This window comes from Caloenas nicobarica, chromosome 1, assembly GCF_036013445.1.
Source record: "Caloenas nicobarica isolate bCalNic1 chromosome 1, bCalNic1.hap1, whole genome shotgun sequence".
NCBI classification, from domain to species: Eukaryota; Metazoa; Chordata; class Aves; order Columbiformes; family Columbidae; genus Caloenas; species Caloenas nicobarica.
In genome coordinates this window covers 88,470,055-88,490,056 of record NC_088245.1, presented here as the reverse complement: position 1 = coordinate 88,490,056, position 20,002 = coordinate 88,470,055, and the positions used below count along the sequence as shown (strand labels likewise).

At 39.7% G+C, this 20,002-nt stretch overlaps 1 protein-coding gene across 1 annotated transcript in view; it reads right to left on the bottom strand.

The window, feature by feature from the left end:
- The window catches only part of MAN1A2 (mannosidase alpha class 1A member 2), a 150,321-nt gene that overhangs the window by 114,629 nt on the left and 15,690 nt on the right, over window positions 1-20,002 (bottom strand). The window contains exon 2 of the mRNA XM_065634556.1: window positions 2,961-3,216. Within this exon, the coding sequence (XP_065490628.1) occupies window positions 2,961-3,216 (256 nt within the window). The remainder of the gene's footprint in view (window positions 1-2,960; window positions 3,217-20,002) is intronic.

Here is a 20,002-nt window from a genome sequence, read left to right as displayed (position 1 = left end):
CTCCCAGTTGTAGAGAGCCATGTAAATGTTACAAATTGTCCCCAATAGTCAGAACAGTTCTAGATAGCTTTTCACTGTTTGATACTAGCCAAAATATAAATTCACTCATTTTGTGAATTTAAGCAATCTAAAGCTGTTCTGTAAGAACGAAGTCCCTTGAATATGCATCAGGACACTTCAAAGTAAATCAAGGCATGAGCCAAATGTCTTCTCAGGACCACCTAGAATTTTGAAGCCAGATACACAGTCTCCAAAGAGCTAGGAGTTTCTCTGGTTTTTTTGTTTTGGTTTTTTTGTTTTGTTTGGTTGGTTTTGTTTTTGTTTTTTTTAAGTCTCAGTCCAGGCAGTGATAACGTCTTGCATTTCAGAAGTGCTAGGTGCAGACCTATGTTAGAAATATTGTCTCCTAGAACTTGTTCTACTTCTGCTAGGTCTGTGTTTCACATACAAGGACTATTAGTCTACACTGGTTACAAAAAACAGTGAAAGATGACCTTGGCAATGATCATAGCATACTTCAAAACGCACTTTGCATCTCTGGAATCACTGCAGCCTTCTGTGATACATCTGATGCTTTCAAAAACAGGTTTCAGACAAAATACTATTAATCTGACACTGTCGATACATGTTTTATCTCAGCCATGTTATATTCATTGCAACATAGCAAATGCCAAAATCCAGAGGTAGAAACAGAGGCCAAACAAAAATGACAAGGTACCAACAACAGGCTCTTCAGCATTATCATTTGTCCATTCTCACTAGCAGACCTTCCACTCCTGTATTCTACTCCCTCACACATCTAGCTATAGAAGTGATGATCTGTTACCCTGCATCAAAGAATTTAAATATTCTGAAGATCACTTGATAGCCACAGCACTAATAAGACTGACACACTGAAGGCAATTCACACAAAGTTCAGTCATGCTAATATGAACCTGGACTGGTCAAGCACTGTTTAGTATCAAGGTATGATTATCCTAACTGAAATACCCACCTAAAACACAGTCCCCTAAAATCTTTGATGTGGCTATGAAAAGCTACACTTCAGAAATCACAATAGGAGCCATCAACAAGTTATGCAATTAAAAAAAAGTGCTTATCGGTGTGACTCACATGTAGGCTGATCACAAAAAAAAAAAAAGGAATGAGCCTTTTACAGCACGAGATTTGTGGCAACTGCAGCTAAGGATTCCTTACTCACAAACAGCTATACATTCAGGTTTAGATCAGCAAGAGTTGTCCAAACTTTATTACTTATTCATATCACCAAGAAAATTGCCATTCTGTATTAACCTATAGCTTCTTATCTCCTCTCAGTCTACATTCTGACCAAACAACCTCAGAAATGCAAACACTAATTTTCAACCCTCTCTCCAATTCCAGGCTTGATCTATAGGAACTTTAGTTGATTATTTCTTTCAACTAGTTCTTCATTGTTAACTGTGCTCAGTAATTTCACACTACTTGTCAGCTCAATTTTATACTACACATTAAATTCACCAGTGGCAAACTCAGAGGCATTTAAATACAGTACTCTGTAGTTAAAATAAAAAGTGTTGACAACTACATGACCATACCATTCAGCATTCATCTTCAACCTAGAGAAGACATTTTGAAAAGCAAGACTATTTTTTCACTGAAAATGTTTGAGGACAAAATTTTTGAAAAGGAGTAGAGCCTTTTGAAATCCACAGTTCGGTGCTGTTCTTTGGGCAACAGCGCTAACCAAGCAGGATCAAGGGGGTCCAATATCCCACACAAAACCTCTCAATCAAAAGTGCTTCTGCAGTAGTCACTAACAGAGTAAAGCACATCTTCTGGGGAAGGATTTGCCACTTGAGAGATTCAAATAGTGATGCAGCTTCATGCTGTATCACTCGTATCATAAGCAGTTGTTCATTATTTGATAAGAGTGAATTTCATCTAGTCGTCATCAATATTCAAAGAAATTCCCACTTGGGTGATCTACCCGCAGCATGGCACATACTCCAGCTGCAACTCCTCCGTATTACAAGGACTGGTGAATGACTGACTTATTTTTGTTTGGTTTTATGAGATAACTAAACTCAAATTACAGTTTTAAAATAAGATTTTGCTCCTGTATGTTCTTTAATAACAGAGCCTGTGCTTGTCTACCTCTGGCCTGGACCAGTCCTGCTTGCTAACCTGATTTTTAGGCATAAAACTAATCAGATTGCAGAAGAATGGAAAAAAAAAAAAAAGCCCCTACAATGTTTCTGCCATACTAATTCAAAGTACAGACTCAAAAATGCCTGGCAATAATAATAGGAAATTCGCATCACCAGGGCAAAAGAGGGCAATGAATCTCATGGCCAACCAGGAACGGAAAGGATAGGACCAGAAACAGCAATTCCCATAGCACAGGCTGCCACAGAAGTAAAGCCTAAGCCAGCATCTTAGTTTGAATGTTTTACAGGTAAATGAGGCAATCTCCTTAAACAACTCCTAGTTTTTCAAACCCACTTAAAACTTATTTTGAAAAGCATGTGATAATTTGGCAGGTTGTAACTTCTAGCAGCAGGTATTTTTTTCCTGTGTTTTCAATTCACTTTTTAAACATTTTAAAATATCTTGTGACACACTAACATATCCCATTCTTTGAATGGAACCTGATAAAGTCAGGCTCCGCTTTAAAGATACACTTGTTGCTGTTCTGTGTGTTAACAACAAACTCACTTTGCACACATATGACTAAGTTGAAGAAATCCTTAAGATCATCCCTAAGTTGCTAGCCAGTAAAACATTAACACCCCACCACCAGGAAAAAAACCATGCAATAATGCTGATGTTCATTAGTACTTGATGTGCACTTTTGATTTACTGTTTATTAAAAAGATTTGTAGTCCTGTTTGTTTTTTCTTTTTAATATAAATCATAACAGCAACTTACCATCATATAAATAACAAGAACAGGTAGGACCACATAATAATCATTTTTACCTCTTTAATTTTGTTCCTCTTCTCTCGGATATCCGGGTCTGCTGGTTCTCCACTGTTTATCCCTATAAGATTTGGTAAAGGAACAGGGGGCAGTGGCTTGCTGTCTTTCTTTTTCAGCTCTTGCACGACTTTGTTCTTTTCTGTCTGAATCTCAGCTTGAATCTCATCACGTGATTTCTTCAATTTCTCCTTAGCTTCTTCCAGAGCCTTTTCATGATCTGCTCGGATCTTATTTCTCAGACGTTCCTCTTCTTCTCTAGAGACACAAATGCTAGTCAGCATCTCGTTACTAAAAACACATTGTTTATAAACAAACTGCAGCTTCAAAACAGAAGCCATCTCCCAAATTGTTTACTCTAAGTAATTCTAGTGATTCAGCCAAGTTTACTGAATTATGTTAGTGCACAATTCTACACTATTTTTGCCATGAACTCCGAAAGGACAGCACACACATCAGCAACACTACAGGAGAAAAATGTATCATAGGTGTTTTCTAGATTATATCTTAGCACCTTTGCTTGTCTGCTTGAGAATTTAGAGAGGAAAAGCTCTACATTCTGTACTTCAATTACAGGATGCATGCACAGGCACATCTAGCAATCATTCAGTTAAAAACAAAAACGCAGAAGGGCTGTTCCTCACCTTCTGCACAATAAATACACCGTACAAAAACCTGTCAAATCTGAAGCAACAACAACTACAAAAAAGTCACCCCTTTTCTTAACAATGAGGTGTGAGTTGCAATAGCTGCAAACTCCACTACAGCATGTTTTGTCTTGAGTTCAGAACTTGTTCCAACCAGTAAAGTCCATAAACCTCACAAGTTCAGAGTTACTTATAAAGCCATTCAGGAACATAAACACTTTTAGTAAAACATGACTTTGAAATTCACTGTCAACAAAACCAACATAATCTTAGTTCCAAGCTCGATCCTTCATTGTGATCTTTAATGATCAGTAAAAGTTTTGAGATTCACACACAAAATGAAGAGTGCTGTTTTAAAGCCTGGGTTAAACAACAGGTTATTCTAACAACGAACAAAAATGGTTCACTCCAGTCCCAAAATATTTCAGGGCATCAGAAAGATACACATCAGACTCAATATAACACACCCTTTTCATGCTTCTTTAAATATAGAGTTGCTCAATGACTAACTTAAGCTGACATAGTTGTAGGGATTTAAAATAAGTCTTAGTTACAAAAAACAAAGGCTCCCTCCCTGTTTCTTCCTCCAAGCAAAAATACTTTTTCCTCAAAGAGCATTAAGGAGAAGATGGTGGATAATGGAAAAGAAAGAAGACAAGCAGCAAGTCGTAAGAAATATCAAGCTTGGCATAACTGCTTTTAGAAGGAACTGTGCCACTTGACCCATATCACGTGTTTTTTCCAGAATACTGAAAACATAACAATGAAAAGGATCAACCATTTGATCTGTGAGAATTAGAACACAATTGTTCAGTTGGAAGGGACCTATAGCGATCATCTAGTATGACTGCAATTAAAAGCCAAACCAAAGTTTACAGAAAAAAGAAAAACAAAAACCAAAAAACAGAAGATTGACAACCATTAACCAAACATTGACAATAAAAACATGCATGAATTTACATATTTAAATTCAGATATTTTTCCTACAAAGGTTATTAAAAACATTTGACAAAGTCTATGATAAACCAATAACATTTCCAGAGATTCAAACAAATTCTAAGTAACTCACTGAGATGCTGTGTTGGAATATCTGGGGTTATGGACAGATCTTACTGAACTTTGCAAGTATAGTAGAACTGGTTTTATTCATCTCACAGATCAAGATCCTGTCATGTCTATTACAGAGCACTGTTTCACCTTTACAAAAAAAGGTCAAAGAATTAAACTAATACGAACAACTTGCACAGAGTTATGACACAATAGGATCAGAGCAATCCCACCAGACGAGTCCGTCTTCTGCAAGATTTATGATTGATACAGTCCGCTGCCTAAGGAGAGCTGATTCTCTAAGTCAAAGTGCAATAAATCAAGTTTTAGTTCCACAAATTCACAGTTCAAACCCCCGTGCAACTAGCCCTGGCTGGTACCTCATCCAGCGTAATTTTAACTTAAAATTTAGATACCTCTTTGCTCCAGTCTTTAGCCCGGGCTCAAAAGCTCAAATTGAGACTTTTTTTTCAGGCTCACATTTTATCTTCAATTTGGCAAAGTCTGACATCGCTTGATATCATCCAGAAAATGACTGCCCAGTTTACAGGCCAATGTGCATAGCACACAATGGGAAACGATGGCAATATGACATAAATGCTCTCAGCAAAATGCACTGTTATACAAAGAGTGTTTTATTAGCCCTTACATTTTTCTGAAGTGCTATTAGGTTTGCATTTAAAAAAATTATAGTAGCATTATTACCTTTGAATATTTCAGTACCAGAAATACAATGCAACGTTTTAACAGATGCACTGACTGAAAGGCTTTCAAACTGAAGTTCTTCAGCCACTTTTCTCAAAATGACTCACATCAAATCTATATTTCTCCCAAACAAAAAAAACCAAAGGACTGAGCTCCTCACTTTGACTATCAAATCCAAGCTCATTAACACTGTTTAAACAGTAACAGTCATTTTTTCCCGCAACTGGAGAACAAAGAAACAACACTCAAAGTGGCAAAACACTATTCTAAAGATAAAAAAATACAAGTAATAGCACTTACATTAGCTTTTACTTCTATTATGACCCATTTATGGGGGAAAATAACTTTCTTGTATTCCTGTAAAAGTTACATTCTATTGTGGCAGCAATGCGCTCAATACAGTAACAAAAGCAGCTGAAAATTCCTACCAGTTGAAAGATTTGAAACCATAGATCTGTAGTCTGGAAAGCTTTTCAAGGCTAGCAGAGGGCTCTGCGTAGGATGCAGCTAGAGAGAATGAGGTCGCCAGAACGAGACATCATTCCCTACAGTCATGTTCTCACCAAGAGACAGCACACTGTACAGGAGCCAAAAAGATGGCTTACACAGAAGGAAAAACAGCAAGCATTACTCAACATTTAATAATCAAATACTTCAGTGTGGGGATAAGGTATTTTGGGGGAATTATTCTGATTTTCAAAACTCAGCTTGTGGAGGCAAGTGACAGCCTTTACCTTTTGGCTAGATCTACTAACATTTTGTTAAGAGATACTGAAATTATTTTTGCAAAAGGATCAACAGTCACTGAAAAACCTGAATTTTTAGAAAAACAGGATAACAAATGTGTCTCAGGTCTTAACAGAAAGATGTTCAAGGTATACCCACATTAACCTAATCTGCGAAGGATGCTTTACAATGAGCATGCTTATTCATAAATAGAAATGTTTTGGTAAAACCCACAGGTAACAATGCACATCCCCAAATATAATCGTTCTGTGTGAAAAAGATTAACAATGTTTGAATAGCTGTAGTGAGTCTGACTCACTAGAATGAGTCGCTGGTGATGTGCTTTGTGCACCTTCATGATTTTGCACCATCAGTATCAAATGCCATGACGATTGTGCCTTCAGCCTTCCTTTAAATTTTCAGTCCCAGGTGCTGCATACAACAGCAATAATACAAGCTTCACTACTCTACCAACTTCATCTATTTCTAGATTCAAACTGCATGAAACAGCCATAATTTGGAAAAAAGTTTTGAACTCACATCTGTTTACACTGCAGGAACCACTATATAAACACACAAAAGCTGTTGATGTCTACCACACTATAATCCAATTAGAGCCATTAAGATGGTTTGAATGACAGTCTGCTTCCCTTCAGTCATTCAGCAGAATACCTAAGTGTCTGAATAAAATACACAGAGACTCAATAGAGATGAAAAATTCTAGTGCTAACTGTATGATCAGCTCCAAGTCTTCCAGAAAGTGACATTTTGAGACAAACATAAGAAAACAGTAAAATGAAGAGAAAGGTCAACAGGTATTTGAGGGAGCTTACACGAGATAGTACAAGAGCTTCTTCTGCAGACAGGTATTCTCTATGCAATTACCAATGATGGACACCATGAGCTACAAGAAATGTCATATTCTGTGTTCCAGCTGAATACATATTTTACCAAATATATTCAAGTATATGACACTAATGGAAGAAAAAAAATCACATCCATAAAAACCAATACCACATTTTCCTTCCGAGTTCTTAAGCAACAAGAACTAAGTGAATAAAGTTAAGAAGAAAAGATTGGAAATGTGTGAACAGCTCACAGCTCCCCCCCAGCCCCCCCAAACCCCAACAAGATCCCCATCCAGCATAAGAAAGAGTCAGCAACAGATTAACACATGTAGATATCACTACATTCAAATACAGTTAAAGAAACCTCAGAGAGGATCAATCTAAAAATACAAGATTGGAAAGAATCCCAGCACAAACACATATAGCAAAATGTGTCAAACAGTTTCTCCGTCCAACCGCTCCCCCCTGCTTCTAGGCAACATACGCAAATTCTTAAAATATAGACCATTTTGAATAAATCTTCAAAAACCTTACCTAACAGAAAGCTGCTTCTTACTTCCAGTCACTCCAACTGCTTATTTTGAAGTCTCAAGACAGACAGACATTCAAGTACAATGAAACTACAGCAGTAGCTACTTTAAAACAAGCATTATTAAAAGAATCTGTGATTAGACTATTTTTGCCAGCAAGAACCATAAATAGACCTAATAATTAGAATCTGAAACTAGAAACAGGTGCAAAGTTTTTCAAACAATCACTGTAATTAACTATTGCAGCTGCCTATGCAGGAACATTACACACTCTCAAAGCATCCTTGAGCTGTCTAAATGTCATTCAGAAAAAGACCACAAATTATAACGCTTCATAACAGAATCACTAAATGAAACTTAATGTGCTTTAATTATTCATGTGGTAGTGAGCCCTTAACAGCTACTAAAAGTTACTAAAGCTTCACTTGCCAAGACAATGACTTTTAACATAAGTCTCTCCGATCTGCTGTGACAACAGGCCCTTGAAAAACTGAATTGGGAAAAAAAAAGCGCTTTCAAACTTCTTCATAAGATTCAAGATCAAAAAAGGAAATAAAAATTAAAATGGAGTCAATAAAAGCAAACTGGCCACCAGCAACTGCGCTCTCACACTAAAAAGCAGAGCACTGGCTCACTATAGCAAAAGGACAACCAGTTTATTAGTGTTTTGATTTTCAGCAGATGGATAGAGGAGAACTGTTTAAAGCACAAAAACATTTGTGTCCATCATCCAGAAACAAACACCTGTGTGGATATTCCAAACTTTTACCCTCTTGTCAAGTTTAACCTTCAACCAGAGACTTTCAGAGACACAGTGAAACAAAAAGGCACTAATTTAAAAAAAAAAAAATCTTTGAAAGTCGGTGCCTAAAAAACATTTCACATGTTAACTACAGAAGTTGCTTTTCCTTCCAGTCTTGGAGCATACACAATACTATAACATCCACACATATTACAACCTCAACATGTCATCCTAGTGTATGGAGAACATACACTCATGACACACAAGGACAATGAATATATATCTACTGCCACTTATTGCCCGGAAAAATCAAGCCAAACCGCAGATTCCTTGAGCGGTTTCTTTTGGACAAAGGTGGTAGTATATTTCTAGCAAGTGGCTAGATGGCATGAGATGGCATGAGAACTGCTCTTTAAATACAAGGAACATGAGACACAGTCCTTGTTCAAGTTCTCTTATTCTTCTCCATCCAGTTTCACAAGATTTTCCTCTTGCGGCTGCACTTGCCCTTGACCTTTTTCACGTTCCTATCTCCTGTCTTCCTTTACTATTATTTGTACCAACTTAGGCTCCACTAGCTTGCTTCCTTGTCCTTCTACAAGGGCATGGCTGCCCCTTTGAACACTAGTCCTCCTCACCTTCATCATTCAACTTCTTTGGACTATGCTAGGGAAAGAACAGAATTAACTCACTGACACAGGCGCTCTCCTTTAATCCTACATACTCCCATCTTAAATTCCACCTAGACCTCCTCCAAACAAAATTTCCTTCCACTGGTGTGCAAAAAATGATGTCCCTAATTGATCTCTCTTGGAGCCAAATCTCAGACTGAGAATCTGGGAATTCAGCCATCTTGATCACTGCTCTCAAGAATTCTCATCTCTGAGATGGAAGCTCACAGATCCTGTCCCAAATCCGCTCTCTTGTCTAAACCAAAACCCCAGACTGTGTCACCGTCAAGTCAAATGAACTTTAACTTTTAATCATTCTCCCACATCTTTTGTTCAGCAGTAGAAACTTCTCCATTGCCCAGACCATCAGTGTCTGTGCATTCTTCCCATTTCCTAGAACTCTACTATACCTAAATTTTTCTGCTTAGTTTCCATGTATTTTAAATGTAGTCTTTCTTAAGTAATACGGTTAGAAGCCCCCATAGATTGATCTTTTTCTGTTTATCCAGCAATTCTGTTAGGAAGACAATCCACTTAAGTACCCGCATACTTACATTGCCTTTCTGTATTTTTGTTCCTGCAAAAACTGTAATTCATTAGATGTATTTTTCTAGGCACAAGAGAAAGAAAACATAGCCACTTCTGGATGCCTGATACATTAAATTCATGGTTTTCCATGCTGATCATTAAAGGCCACTGCTTGTTGTTACTGCTGTATCTGTTTCTACCCAATCGTTTTCCTTTGTCTTTTAATTTAGGCACAGTCTTTGAAAGCAGCCCTGAAATGCAGACAAGCAAAACCCTTGGAGAATATATTTAGAGACCATTTCAAAAATACACATCGAATGGGCACACAACTTGCAGAATGGGGTGGAGAGTTGAAGCACATCCCTTACATATGAAGGGCAAGCCCTCTGCAAAACTAAAAGCCAAAAAGTTCCTTAGTATTGCTAGACCCCTTTTCTAAGATTTCAGAGCACAGCCAGAATCCTCATAAATCACCATAAGGCAGCACACCAAACAAAATACTTTGTTAAAGTGCATTAGCATATGATACATATCTTATTTTCTTTCACAATGGTAAGTACAAAACATATCTCCCAGTTAAAAACAAGAGTACAGATCTCACAATCAAATGTAGAACACGTATAACTTCTGAAGGAAAAAAAAGACAAGACATGCAGGCAAGGTGTCATCCTTACGGAATTATTTGCCTTCTATGTTATGAACGTTAACATGAACTGAACTAGGAACATCTATCTTGAGATTCTGTCAAGTGCTGTGACCATTAGCAAAGGCATTTGTTCCTTGCCTCTGCCTACAGCAGTCACATAATCCCAAGCATCAATTCAAAAAAGGAGAAGGATGCCAAGCTCAAGTTAATGGCTTTCTTGCAACCTGAAAGCACTGTCATACTCAGTACAGTCAGCTTAAGCTTTACTAGTGAAAAAAGGCAGATGTTTTCTACAAACACTCCAATAGTTGTATTCATATCAGCAGCCAGGCATTTGTCAGTGCTAAGAAGGGTCACCAGAGACTGCATAAGCATTTTAAGCTTACATGAAGTTTCTTAGTTTTATAGTTACAGAATAAGCTGAAACAGATTTTCAGAAGAATCAGATCAACTATATCGGGAAGAAAAATCACACTTTTTTTTTCTTAATGCTAGAACAGCAATGAATGTGACTTCCATTAGTAAGAACCAAATAAAAACCATAAATTACACAACACTTTACACAAGTTTTCAGCTACATATAAGCAATTTCATTCAGTTTTTAGTGTCTTAATGTCATTCAGGTACAAAAACCACATCGTTAGGAAAAGCAATAGATGCATAAAGTTCAACAACTAGAGTTTTCAACCACTACAGCTCTATCAAACATCTCATTTAGAGCCTTTCTGATTATATGATGTAAAAGAGAATACAATTAGATTTGCCTCCAGGCACTAACATATAATCAAAAGCAGGCATTATTTCAGAATTTTTGCTGATTAAAGAAACTTCATTTAACAGCTGCAGCTAATTACTTCTGTGCAGTATATTAAGCCTTTGCAGAACAAGGTCTTAAATCTGATTGTCAAAGCACTTACAATGCTAATATAGAGGGAAAAAAATTATTTTTTAGGAATAAATCTTGCTTCTAAAAAAGGACACTGAAAAGACTAAGTCTTAGCAAAAGTTTATCAAATTTAGGATTTCTTCATGTTTTATCAAAAAACCTGAATACGAAAAATGTTGCTACCTGCTCTGTGCAAAAGGATTTTCAATAGCTTCCCATCTCCCAGCACCATAATGACTGGAGCAGATCTTCCTTCCCAATCAGTACCCCAATGAGACAGATTTTTTTTTTTTTTTAAGTAATAGAGATGGAAGAACTTTATATGTATTTTTCACTCCTGCTTCCTATAGACTATAGGAATAAGAAACAGAAAAAGAAATCAGTATTGAACAAGAGAACTGAGTAGGATAAAAAGTTAGACATGAGAAAGATAGCAAGAACGAACAACTGGAAATGGAGTTTATTCTGATGCAGAATTCGAACAGAACAGCATCAAAAACTAGTTGGATAATTTTAATTCAAAACTGCAGAAGCCTACTGCAATTAATGATGTCAGACCACATAATTTTCTACTGTAAACCACTCTAGGTTGCTGGAAACATGGTTGTCGAACGAGTTTAGATATGTATATAGCAATGTATTTATACTCTACTCACCACAGTCAAGTCTAAGACAGTATAGACAAACATCTTGCATACTATATTATTTATTGATATAAAAGACAGTTTGATCAAGGCAGAATAATACATAGCTTGTCCCGTGATACTGAGAAAGCAATGAACTTCGTTCTCATGCAAGAGCAACATGTCATCTCTGCTTCCTATTTAAAAAGGCATCTTTACAAATAAGCACATTTACATATAGGACAAAGCAGTCCCACTGATATTGATGGCACAAATCAGATACCGAAGCATAGGCTCAAGCAGAAATAGCAGGAACCAGAGCACTCCCATTACACAGCATCAAGCTCTTAAATCTTATGTCCAGTCTATTACTCCTGCCAAAAGCTAAGTTTCCAAAAGGGGAAAAAAATGCTGCTGCAGATTCTGAAACATTATTGTATTTTCCATATCACTCAAAGCTCAGCTTTCTCAGAGGTCATCATGCCACAATCTTAACAAGTGTTATTTTTCTTTATTCCATACAAAATTAAATATTTGTGAGCACTCATTTTTCACAATGATTAAAAAAACCTGCTTCGATAGCAGCTTTTCCCCAGGAAAACCACAGTCCTACTTAAGCTGCCCAATATTAAACAGAATCCTAAAATTAGCCTTAGATGGCTAATTTTAGATTCAAAAAATAGATTCAAAGCACCTGAAAACCAAGAAGATTACAGGTTTCCACGACACCTTAATTCTCACCCTGTTGAACACATGAAGAGCCAGATTGAAGTTGCATGTGCAAGCACAGAACTGGCACTTTCTATGCTGTTTTAACATTTTCACATTCTCTGGAGTTAAAAGTTGGGGTTTTTTAAAGGTTTGCTTTTTGGTTTTTTTTTTTTTTTTTTTATCTAAAGAAAAAGCATCATGGGTCCCTTTTTGTACAACACCAGTGACTGTTCCAGTATACCCAGCAGAAAAATACCTGGCTGCAGGCCTGCTGTCACTGGCAGAATTTTGCGGTTTTTGATCATGGCTTGGTTTACATGACACCTGGCCTGCTGGTATCAAGTGGGACACGCCTGTCTCAAAAGGGTTAAAGGATCCTTGGGCAGGAGTTAGCAGGGCTCATTGAAAGAGCTTTAAACTAGATTTGAAGGAGGAAGGGGAGAAAACCAGGCACAGCAGAGGCGAACCCAAGGGTGGCATGTCAACATTTGAGGGATGGGGTGCTAGCAAGGCCCTTTGGTCTCCCATCTCAGTGGAGGTGAAGGATGGAGACCCATGCAGTAGCAAAGACACAAGGGTTATGGATGTGTTAGAAACCAGAGAAGTGCCTGAGAATGGTCACACAGGAATTAGGGCTTCTCACTGCAAAAAGCTGGTGGGATCGATAGCCCAGCCAAAGTGCATCTATACAAATGCAGAGCATGGGCAACAGACAGGAGGAGCTGGAAGCCATTGTGCAGCAGAAAAACTAGAATCACAGAAATATGGTGGGATGACTCCCACAACTAGAGAGCTGCATTGGATGGCTATAAACTCTTCAGAAGGGATAGGTGAGGAAGTAGAGCAGATGGGGTATCCATGTAAGTTAGGGAGTGTTTTGATTGTCTGGAGCTTGAAAAGGATGAGAAGGTTGAGTGTCTATAGGTAAGAATCAGGTGGAAGGCCAAGAAGGCAGACATTCTGGTGGGACTCTGTTACAGACCACCCAACCAGGATGAAGAGGCAGATGAAATATTCTGCACGCAGCAGATCGCTAACCCTTGTTCTCGTGGGGGACTTCAACTTACCAGATGTCTGCTGGAAATACCACAAAGCAGACAGAAAACAGTCTGGAGGCTCCTGCAGTGTATGGAAGACAAATTCCTGACACAGCTGGTCAGTGAGGCAACTAGGGAAGGCACCCACTGGACCTGTTGCTTGTGAACAGAGAAGGACTCATGCGTAATGTGTTGGCTGGAGGTCACCTTGGGCATACTGATCATGAAATGATCAGGTTTTCTATCCTTGGAGAAGTAAGGAGGGCAGTCACCAGAACTGCTACTTAGGACTTCTGAAGGGCAGACTTAAATCTGTTTAGGAGGCTGCTTGGCAGAGTCCTTTGGGAGACAGTCCTGAAGGACAAAGGAGTCCAGGAAGGCTGGTCGCTCTTCAAGAAGGAAATCCTAGAGGTGCAGGAGCAGGCTGTCCCTGTGTGCTGAAAGGCAAGCCAGCAGGGTGGAAGACCAGCCTGGCTGAATAGAGAGCTGTGGCTGGAACTTGGGAATAAAAGAAAAAATTATGACCCATGGAAGAAGGGGCAGGCTACTCAAGAGGACTACTAGGATGCTGTGAATTTATGTAGGGAGAAAATCAGAAGGGCCAAAGCCCAACTAGAACTTAACCTGGCAATTGCTGTGAAAGGGAACAAAAAAATGTTTCTATAAATACATCAGCAACAAAAGGAGCGCTAAGAAGAATCTCCACTTTATGGTGGATGCGGGAGGAAACACAGTGACAGAACATGAGGAAAAGGCTGAGGTGCTAAATGCCTCCTTTGCCTCAGTCATTAATAGTAAGACCAGCTGGGCTCCAGGTACACACCCCCCGAGCCAAAAGACAGGGATGAGGAGCAAAATAAAGCCCAAATAATCCGAGGGGAAATGGTTAGCGACCCACTACACCACTTCAACATGTACAAGTCTATGGGGCCAGATGGGATCCACCCAAGGGTACTGAGGGAGCTGGCAGAGGTGATCACCAAGCCACTTTAAATTATTTATCAGCCATCCTGGCTAAACAGGGAGGTCCCAGTTGACTGGAAATTGGCAAATGTGACACCCATCTACAAGAAGGGCCAGAAGGAGGATCCAGAAAATGACAGGCCTGTCAGTCTGACCTTGGTGCTGGAGAAGGTCATGGAACACATCACACGGCACATACAGGACAACCAAGCAACCAGGTCCAGTCAGCATGAGTTTATGAACAGCAGGTCCTGCTTGACCACAACTTTATCACCTATAACAAGATGACCTGCTTAATGGATGAGGGAAAGGCTGCGGATTTTGTGTACTTAGACATCAGTGAAGTCTTTAACAGGCTACCTAGAGCATTCTCCTGGAAAAGCTGGCAGCTCGTGGCCTGGAGATGTGTACTCTTTGCTGGGTAAAGAACTGGCTGGAGGGCCAGGCCCAAAGAGTTGTAGTGAATGGAGTCAAATCCAGTTGGCAGCCAGTCAGTGGTGTTCCCCAGGGCTCAGGATTGGGGCTAGTTCTGTTTAATCTCTTTATCAAGGATCTGGACAAGGCAATCTAGTGCACCCTTAGTAAGTTTGCAGATGACACGAAGGTGGGTGGGAGTGTTGATCTACTGGAGGGTAGGAAGGCACTACAGAGGGATCTGGACCAGCTGGATGGTAGAGCTGAGGCCAATTGTATGAGGTTTAACAAGGCCAAGTGCCAGGTACTGCACTTGGGTCACAACAACCCTGGCAGCGCGACAGGCTTGGGGAAGAGTGGCTGGAAAGCTGCCTGGCAGAGAGGGATTTCAGGGTGTTGATTCACAGCCAGCTGAATATGAGCCAGCAGGGTGCACAGGTGGCCAAAAAGGCCAACAGCATCCTTACGTGCATCAAGAATAGTGTGGCCAGCAGGACTGGGGAAGTGATTGTCCCCCTGTATTCAGCACTGGTGAGGCTGCACCTCAAATATTGTGTTCAGTTTTGGGCCCCTCACTACAAGACAGACATTGAGGTGCTGGAGAGAATTCAGAGAAGGGCAACAAAGCTGGGGAAGCATCTAGAGAACGAGTCCTGTGAGGAGCAGCTGAAGGAACTGGGGCTGTTTAGCCTGGAGAAAAGGAGGCTGAGGGGAGACCTTATCACTGTCTACAGCTACCTGAAAGGAGGTTGTAGCATGGAGGGTGTTGGTTTCTTCTCCCAAGTAAGAAGTGATAGGGCAAGAGTAAATGGCCACAAGTTGCATCAGGGAAGGTTCAGATTGGATATTATGAAAAATTTCTTCATGGAAAGGGTTGTCAGGCACTGGAATAGGCTGCGCAGGGAAGTGGTGGAGTCACCATCCCTGGAGGTGTTTAAAAGACATGTAGATGACATTCTTAGGGACGTGGTTTAGTTCCAGAGTTAGGTTATGATTGGACTCCATCTTGAGGGTCTCTTCCAACCAAAATGATTCTATGATTCTATATGCTCTGTGGAAGCTTGCACTACAGTACTGACTTGCTACTCATTAACCTTCTGTACCAGCTACATTGCCTGACAGTGGTGCCAAGGCAGGATACTGGGTTCATAACCTCAGATCTGTACAGGAGTTTTGGAGGAGATGAGGACAGAAACAACAATGCAGCGACAAAGAAATTCCAATCATTTGTGCATTACATACAGCATCCTTGCTCTCCCTTCTTTTGTGATCTTATTTGCCCCCAGAATTACAATTCCCGCCCCATTTCGCACGTGACACTCCCAGGGGAGCAAAAACCTTCCTGGAGGCATGCAGAAAGTCTTCAGAAGTGATTAAGAGAGCCCAAATAGCCTCCAGAAACTCAACTAGTTTTAAGTAGGAGCCTTAGCCAGCTGAGAAATTATTTTTCCTTCTGCATACTCACATGGCAGCGAAGAAAAGGAATTTATTAACCCATATTCAATTATAGCATGCTCTTGTTCAAGTATTTTCACCCAATAACAGAACATGTGACATTAGTTTGACTAATAAGCTCTGAAGAGTTTCCTAACATCTCACCTGAGATACAGAAACCGCAATATATGAGAGAAGATCTAAGCAAAAGAGAAACAGCATTTTATTCACCTTCACAAGACATAGCTTGAAAACATTCCTCTAGCAGATATCAAAGTCTTGCTGAAATCACTGTGTAAGAATGTCAGAGAAAGCTGCATTAATTCCTTGCAATGGGAAATGCTAAATATAAACATTTTAAATACTTATATATACACTAGAACAGCCTCACGCTCCACATGTGGTAGGACAGATGATACTTCTGTGACATTCTACATAGACATTATAAGCTTGTTTTAAAATGAAATAAGAGGGGACACACTTGAAAAGAATTTGCCAAAAAATCATCAATAAGCATACGCTAAACATGTGAGTCCAGGAAGAATAGCAGAAAGAAGATAACTCCTGGTCTACCATTAAAAAAAAAACAAAAAACCACAAAACAAACAAACAAAAAAACCAAAACAAACCAAACCAAAAAAAACTCCAAAAACAAAAAACACCAACAAAAAAACCACACACACACAAAAAAAACCCCAACCAAACAAAAAAACCAAGCAAACCATAAAACAGATCACAAAAACTTGTTAAGCAACTCAGTTAACAAGCAAACACATCTATTACCCCACTTTTATATAGTTAATTTGATTGTATTTTGTTAAGAACACGTACTATTTAATTTCAAATAACAATCAGAAAAAAATATAAACATACCTACTGTGAGCAGTAGTATTTGGCTGACTTTTGAAAGTGTCAAGTAACCTTAAGAACAGAGCTCAGGACACCAGAAAGGAAAAATAGGGTGCCAAAAGACATCTACCGTACAGAATTGTGTTTGGGGGTAAAGGGGTGGTTTTTAAGGACACTACAAAGCAGCAATCACTAAAAATTATGACAATCATTTTAACATCCCAGTGATTCAAAATGTTATGGCTAGAGCTTTAGATTCATAAGATACTCCGCCATTTGAGCAAATACAGGATGGCAGCCTCCTGCTATCAGTTACTATGTAGGTCAACAACAGAGAAAGAGAAGAATACTTTGACAGGGTTTCACACATATCAGCTTGCAGCAGAAAAAAACCAAACCACACACACCAACAAACAAAACCACAACTCCAGCTACAGTTTCACATAATATTTAAGCTGATTAATACCTAGCTATTGCTAAGTGAAAGGTCCCACTCAACTCCTTGCACCAGCTCTGGCACTTGTCAGTGGCTGGTGAACCGATTGCGGGTTTTCCTTGTGCTACCTTGGGCATTTGTTTGTTCTGAGGTTTTTTGAATGGAGTTAGCTCCCTGAATCAGCTGGTGGTGGGGTCAGATGACAGCCAAAGCTAATATGGGTAAAGAAGGAGCAACCTTTCCTCTACAGTTCAGTCCACACAGCCTTCCCTCAACAGAGCCTGGCAGAGACAAACATGTAAATTGCAGCTTTAAGGTGACTGGTATAACAAGAAATGAAACCAACTGTAGAGCTCTGAGGTAAACAGTCAAAGCCAACAGTAATAAGACAAAGATCTGCTGGAAACTGAGGACTATTGGATAAAATCATGGTGAGATAAATAAACTGACTGGACAACTCGCACAACATCTAGAGCAGAGATCACCAATGCAAGCCCAGGCCACGGCAGGTTTAAGCTTTGGGAAGTTCTTCTGACAAACTCAGAGGGGACCCATCTTCAGACCCAACTCCTAGTCAGAGGGAAGATGACACTGCCTTCACTGTATGCCTGAGGTAGAGAAGTCCACCTGCGTGGCCTGATAAGAGAATATCCTTGTATGAGTACAAGCCAGACAGCACACAGGAACACAGCTTCCCCTGTGTTGCTGCAGTGAGTCACGGATGGCTAGAAAATTAGTGGTTCTGTAGAAACAAGTCAACTAGCAAGTGAAGGATGCTTTTATTCCCACATATGCTGCAGATCTATTAGGTTAAGGATAGGTTGCATATGACTGCAGCATAAATAATATGATCAACAATAACAGAATACTGGTTTATGTAATAAAGGATATTATAACTCTATATTCCTTGTGTTGGTCACCACCTCTGCACAAATCATTCTTTAAGTTTCAGGGCTTTAGTTGCCTTACAAAAGCAAGCCCCCTTAATCCTTATGCTGATACTCAGGAGACCAGGCAACAAGCCAGTGATGAACTGAGCCAGCTGAAAAGAAATCACTGATCATTTCAGGCTAAATTAGGTCTCCTAACTGGCTGACTGCCCAAACACTGCTGTTGAGGCAAGGCTATAGGCAAGATTAAATGGCTGGGGACACAGTAGAACAGGACACGAGCTTCAAGTGTTATAGACCTGCATGTTCGGGGACGCCAAATTAGAGCCCAAGCTATAAGGAGCGTGTTTTCTGCACACAAATACTCATGGTCATTCTCACCTTCACATCTATCCCTTCACTCAGCCATATGGTTCCCACTCCTCCAGTTAGCCCAATGACGTTACTTCCTCTATCAGAGAAAAGACATTGCCCACCATCCTAAAATTTTATTTATGCTTTATTGAGCATGATCTTGCTTCAACTGTCTCCCCTCCCCAGTGCCACTCTGATTAGTCTTTGAGATCTTACTCAGCCAATGCCTGCTGCTTCTTGTGCCTCAGACAACATCAATCTTCTACTTAAGGAAAAACGGGGGAAGCAAAAGGCACTATTTCATGGTCATCCCATCCCCTTTTATTTTGCTCCATACACAGTTCCCATCTCCAGCTTCCAAACAAAGAAAATAATCATTCCTTCTCACCACCACCTCTGTCAGGCTCTCTGCTAGCCCTGACTCACTTTCTCCCTCCAGGTTCTAGTACTAACCAGGTCCTTGTTTCCCTTTTCCCACTCCCTATACTGGAAAAGTGAGAATTATATTAGCTAAAGCAAAATCTTCTTCTGCATGCCTGTGTTCGAAAGGAGTACCACAGTAAGTATAGTAGCTCCCTCCTTCTACACCATGAGTCTTCCTGGCACCCTGATCACCAGCAGCAAACCCAGAGATTCTCATCAATGGAAGAAAAACAGCTGGAAAAGGTTAGCAATTTAGAACAAGAGCCATGATATGAGTATGGCCTTAGTCTAAAAATTCTCAACTGTTCAAATATAAAATAAGTTGACACCAAAAATACACATAGAGAAAGGCTATTGCAAAGTGAAAGCAGCAAATTGTGTATAACGTAGACTCGGAGATGGCAAACTTTCAGGTAAGCAGATGGTACAAGACTTCTCCGCACAGGAAACCCTCTGGCAGGTCCTACAGAGCTCTGAGGAAGTGACTACCCTCACACAGATGTTCTGTCGACACAAGCTACTGCATTTTCATGATGCTATTTTCCCCACCCAGATCTGCACAGCCCAAAAGCAACAGTGCTTTAAATATCCCATTGGAAGTTCACACATACTGCTCAGATTTATCTTCCTCCTCCACATATAACTGTTACTATATAGCTATATGGTAAATTGATACCTGTATATCAGCGCATTTAAAATCAGAATAGTAGTCAACATGCATGGTGCCATAAGCCATGCACTAAAATTGTGTATGGCGAAGAGCTCAAGGAGGAAGAGGGGGAAACCCCTGTGATCTATCATATAAGACTGATACAAGCTCTTCATTACAGGGGAACAATACTACCAGGCATGTGCAGCTTAGTACACACACAGGTCTACAGCAATTTCTCTTGACTTGCTCCTCTTGCCACCAAGAAACAGTAATGTATGACCT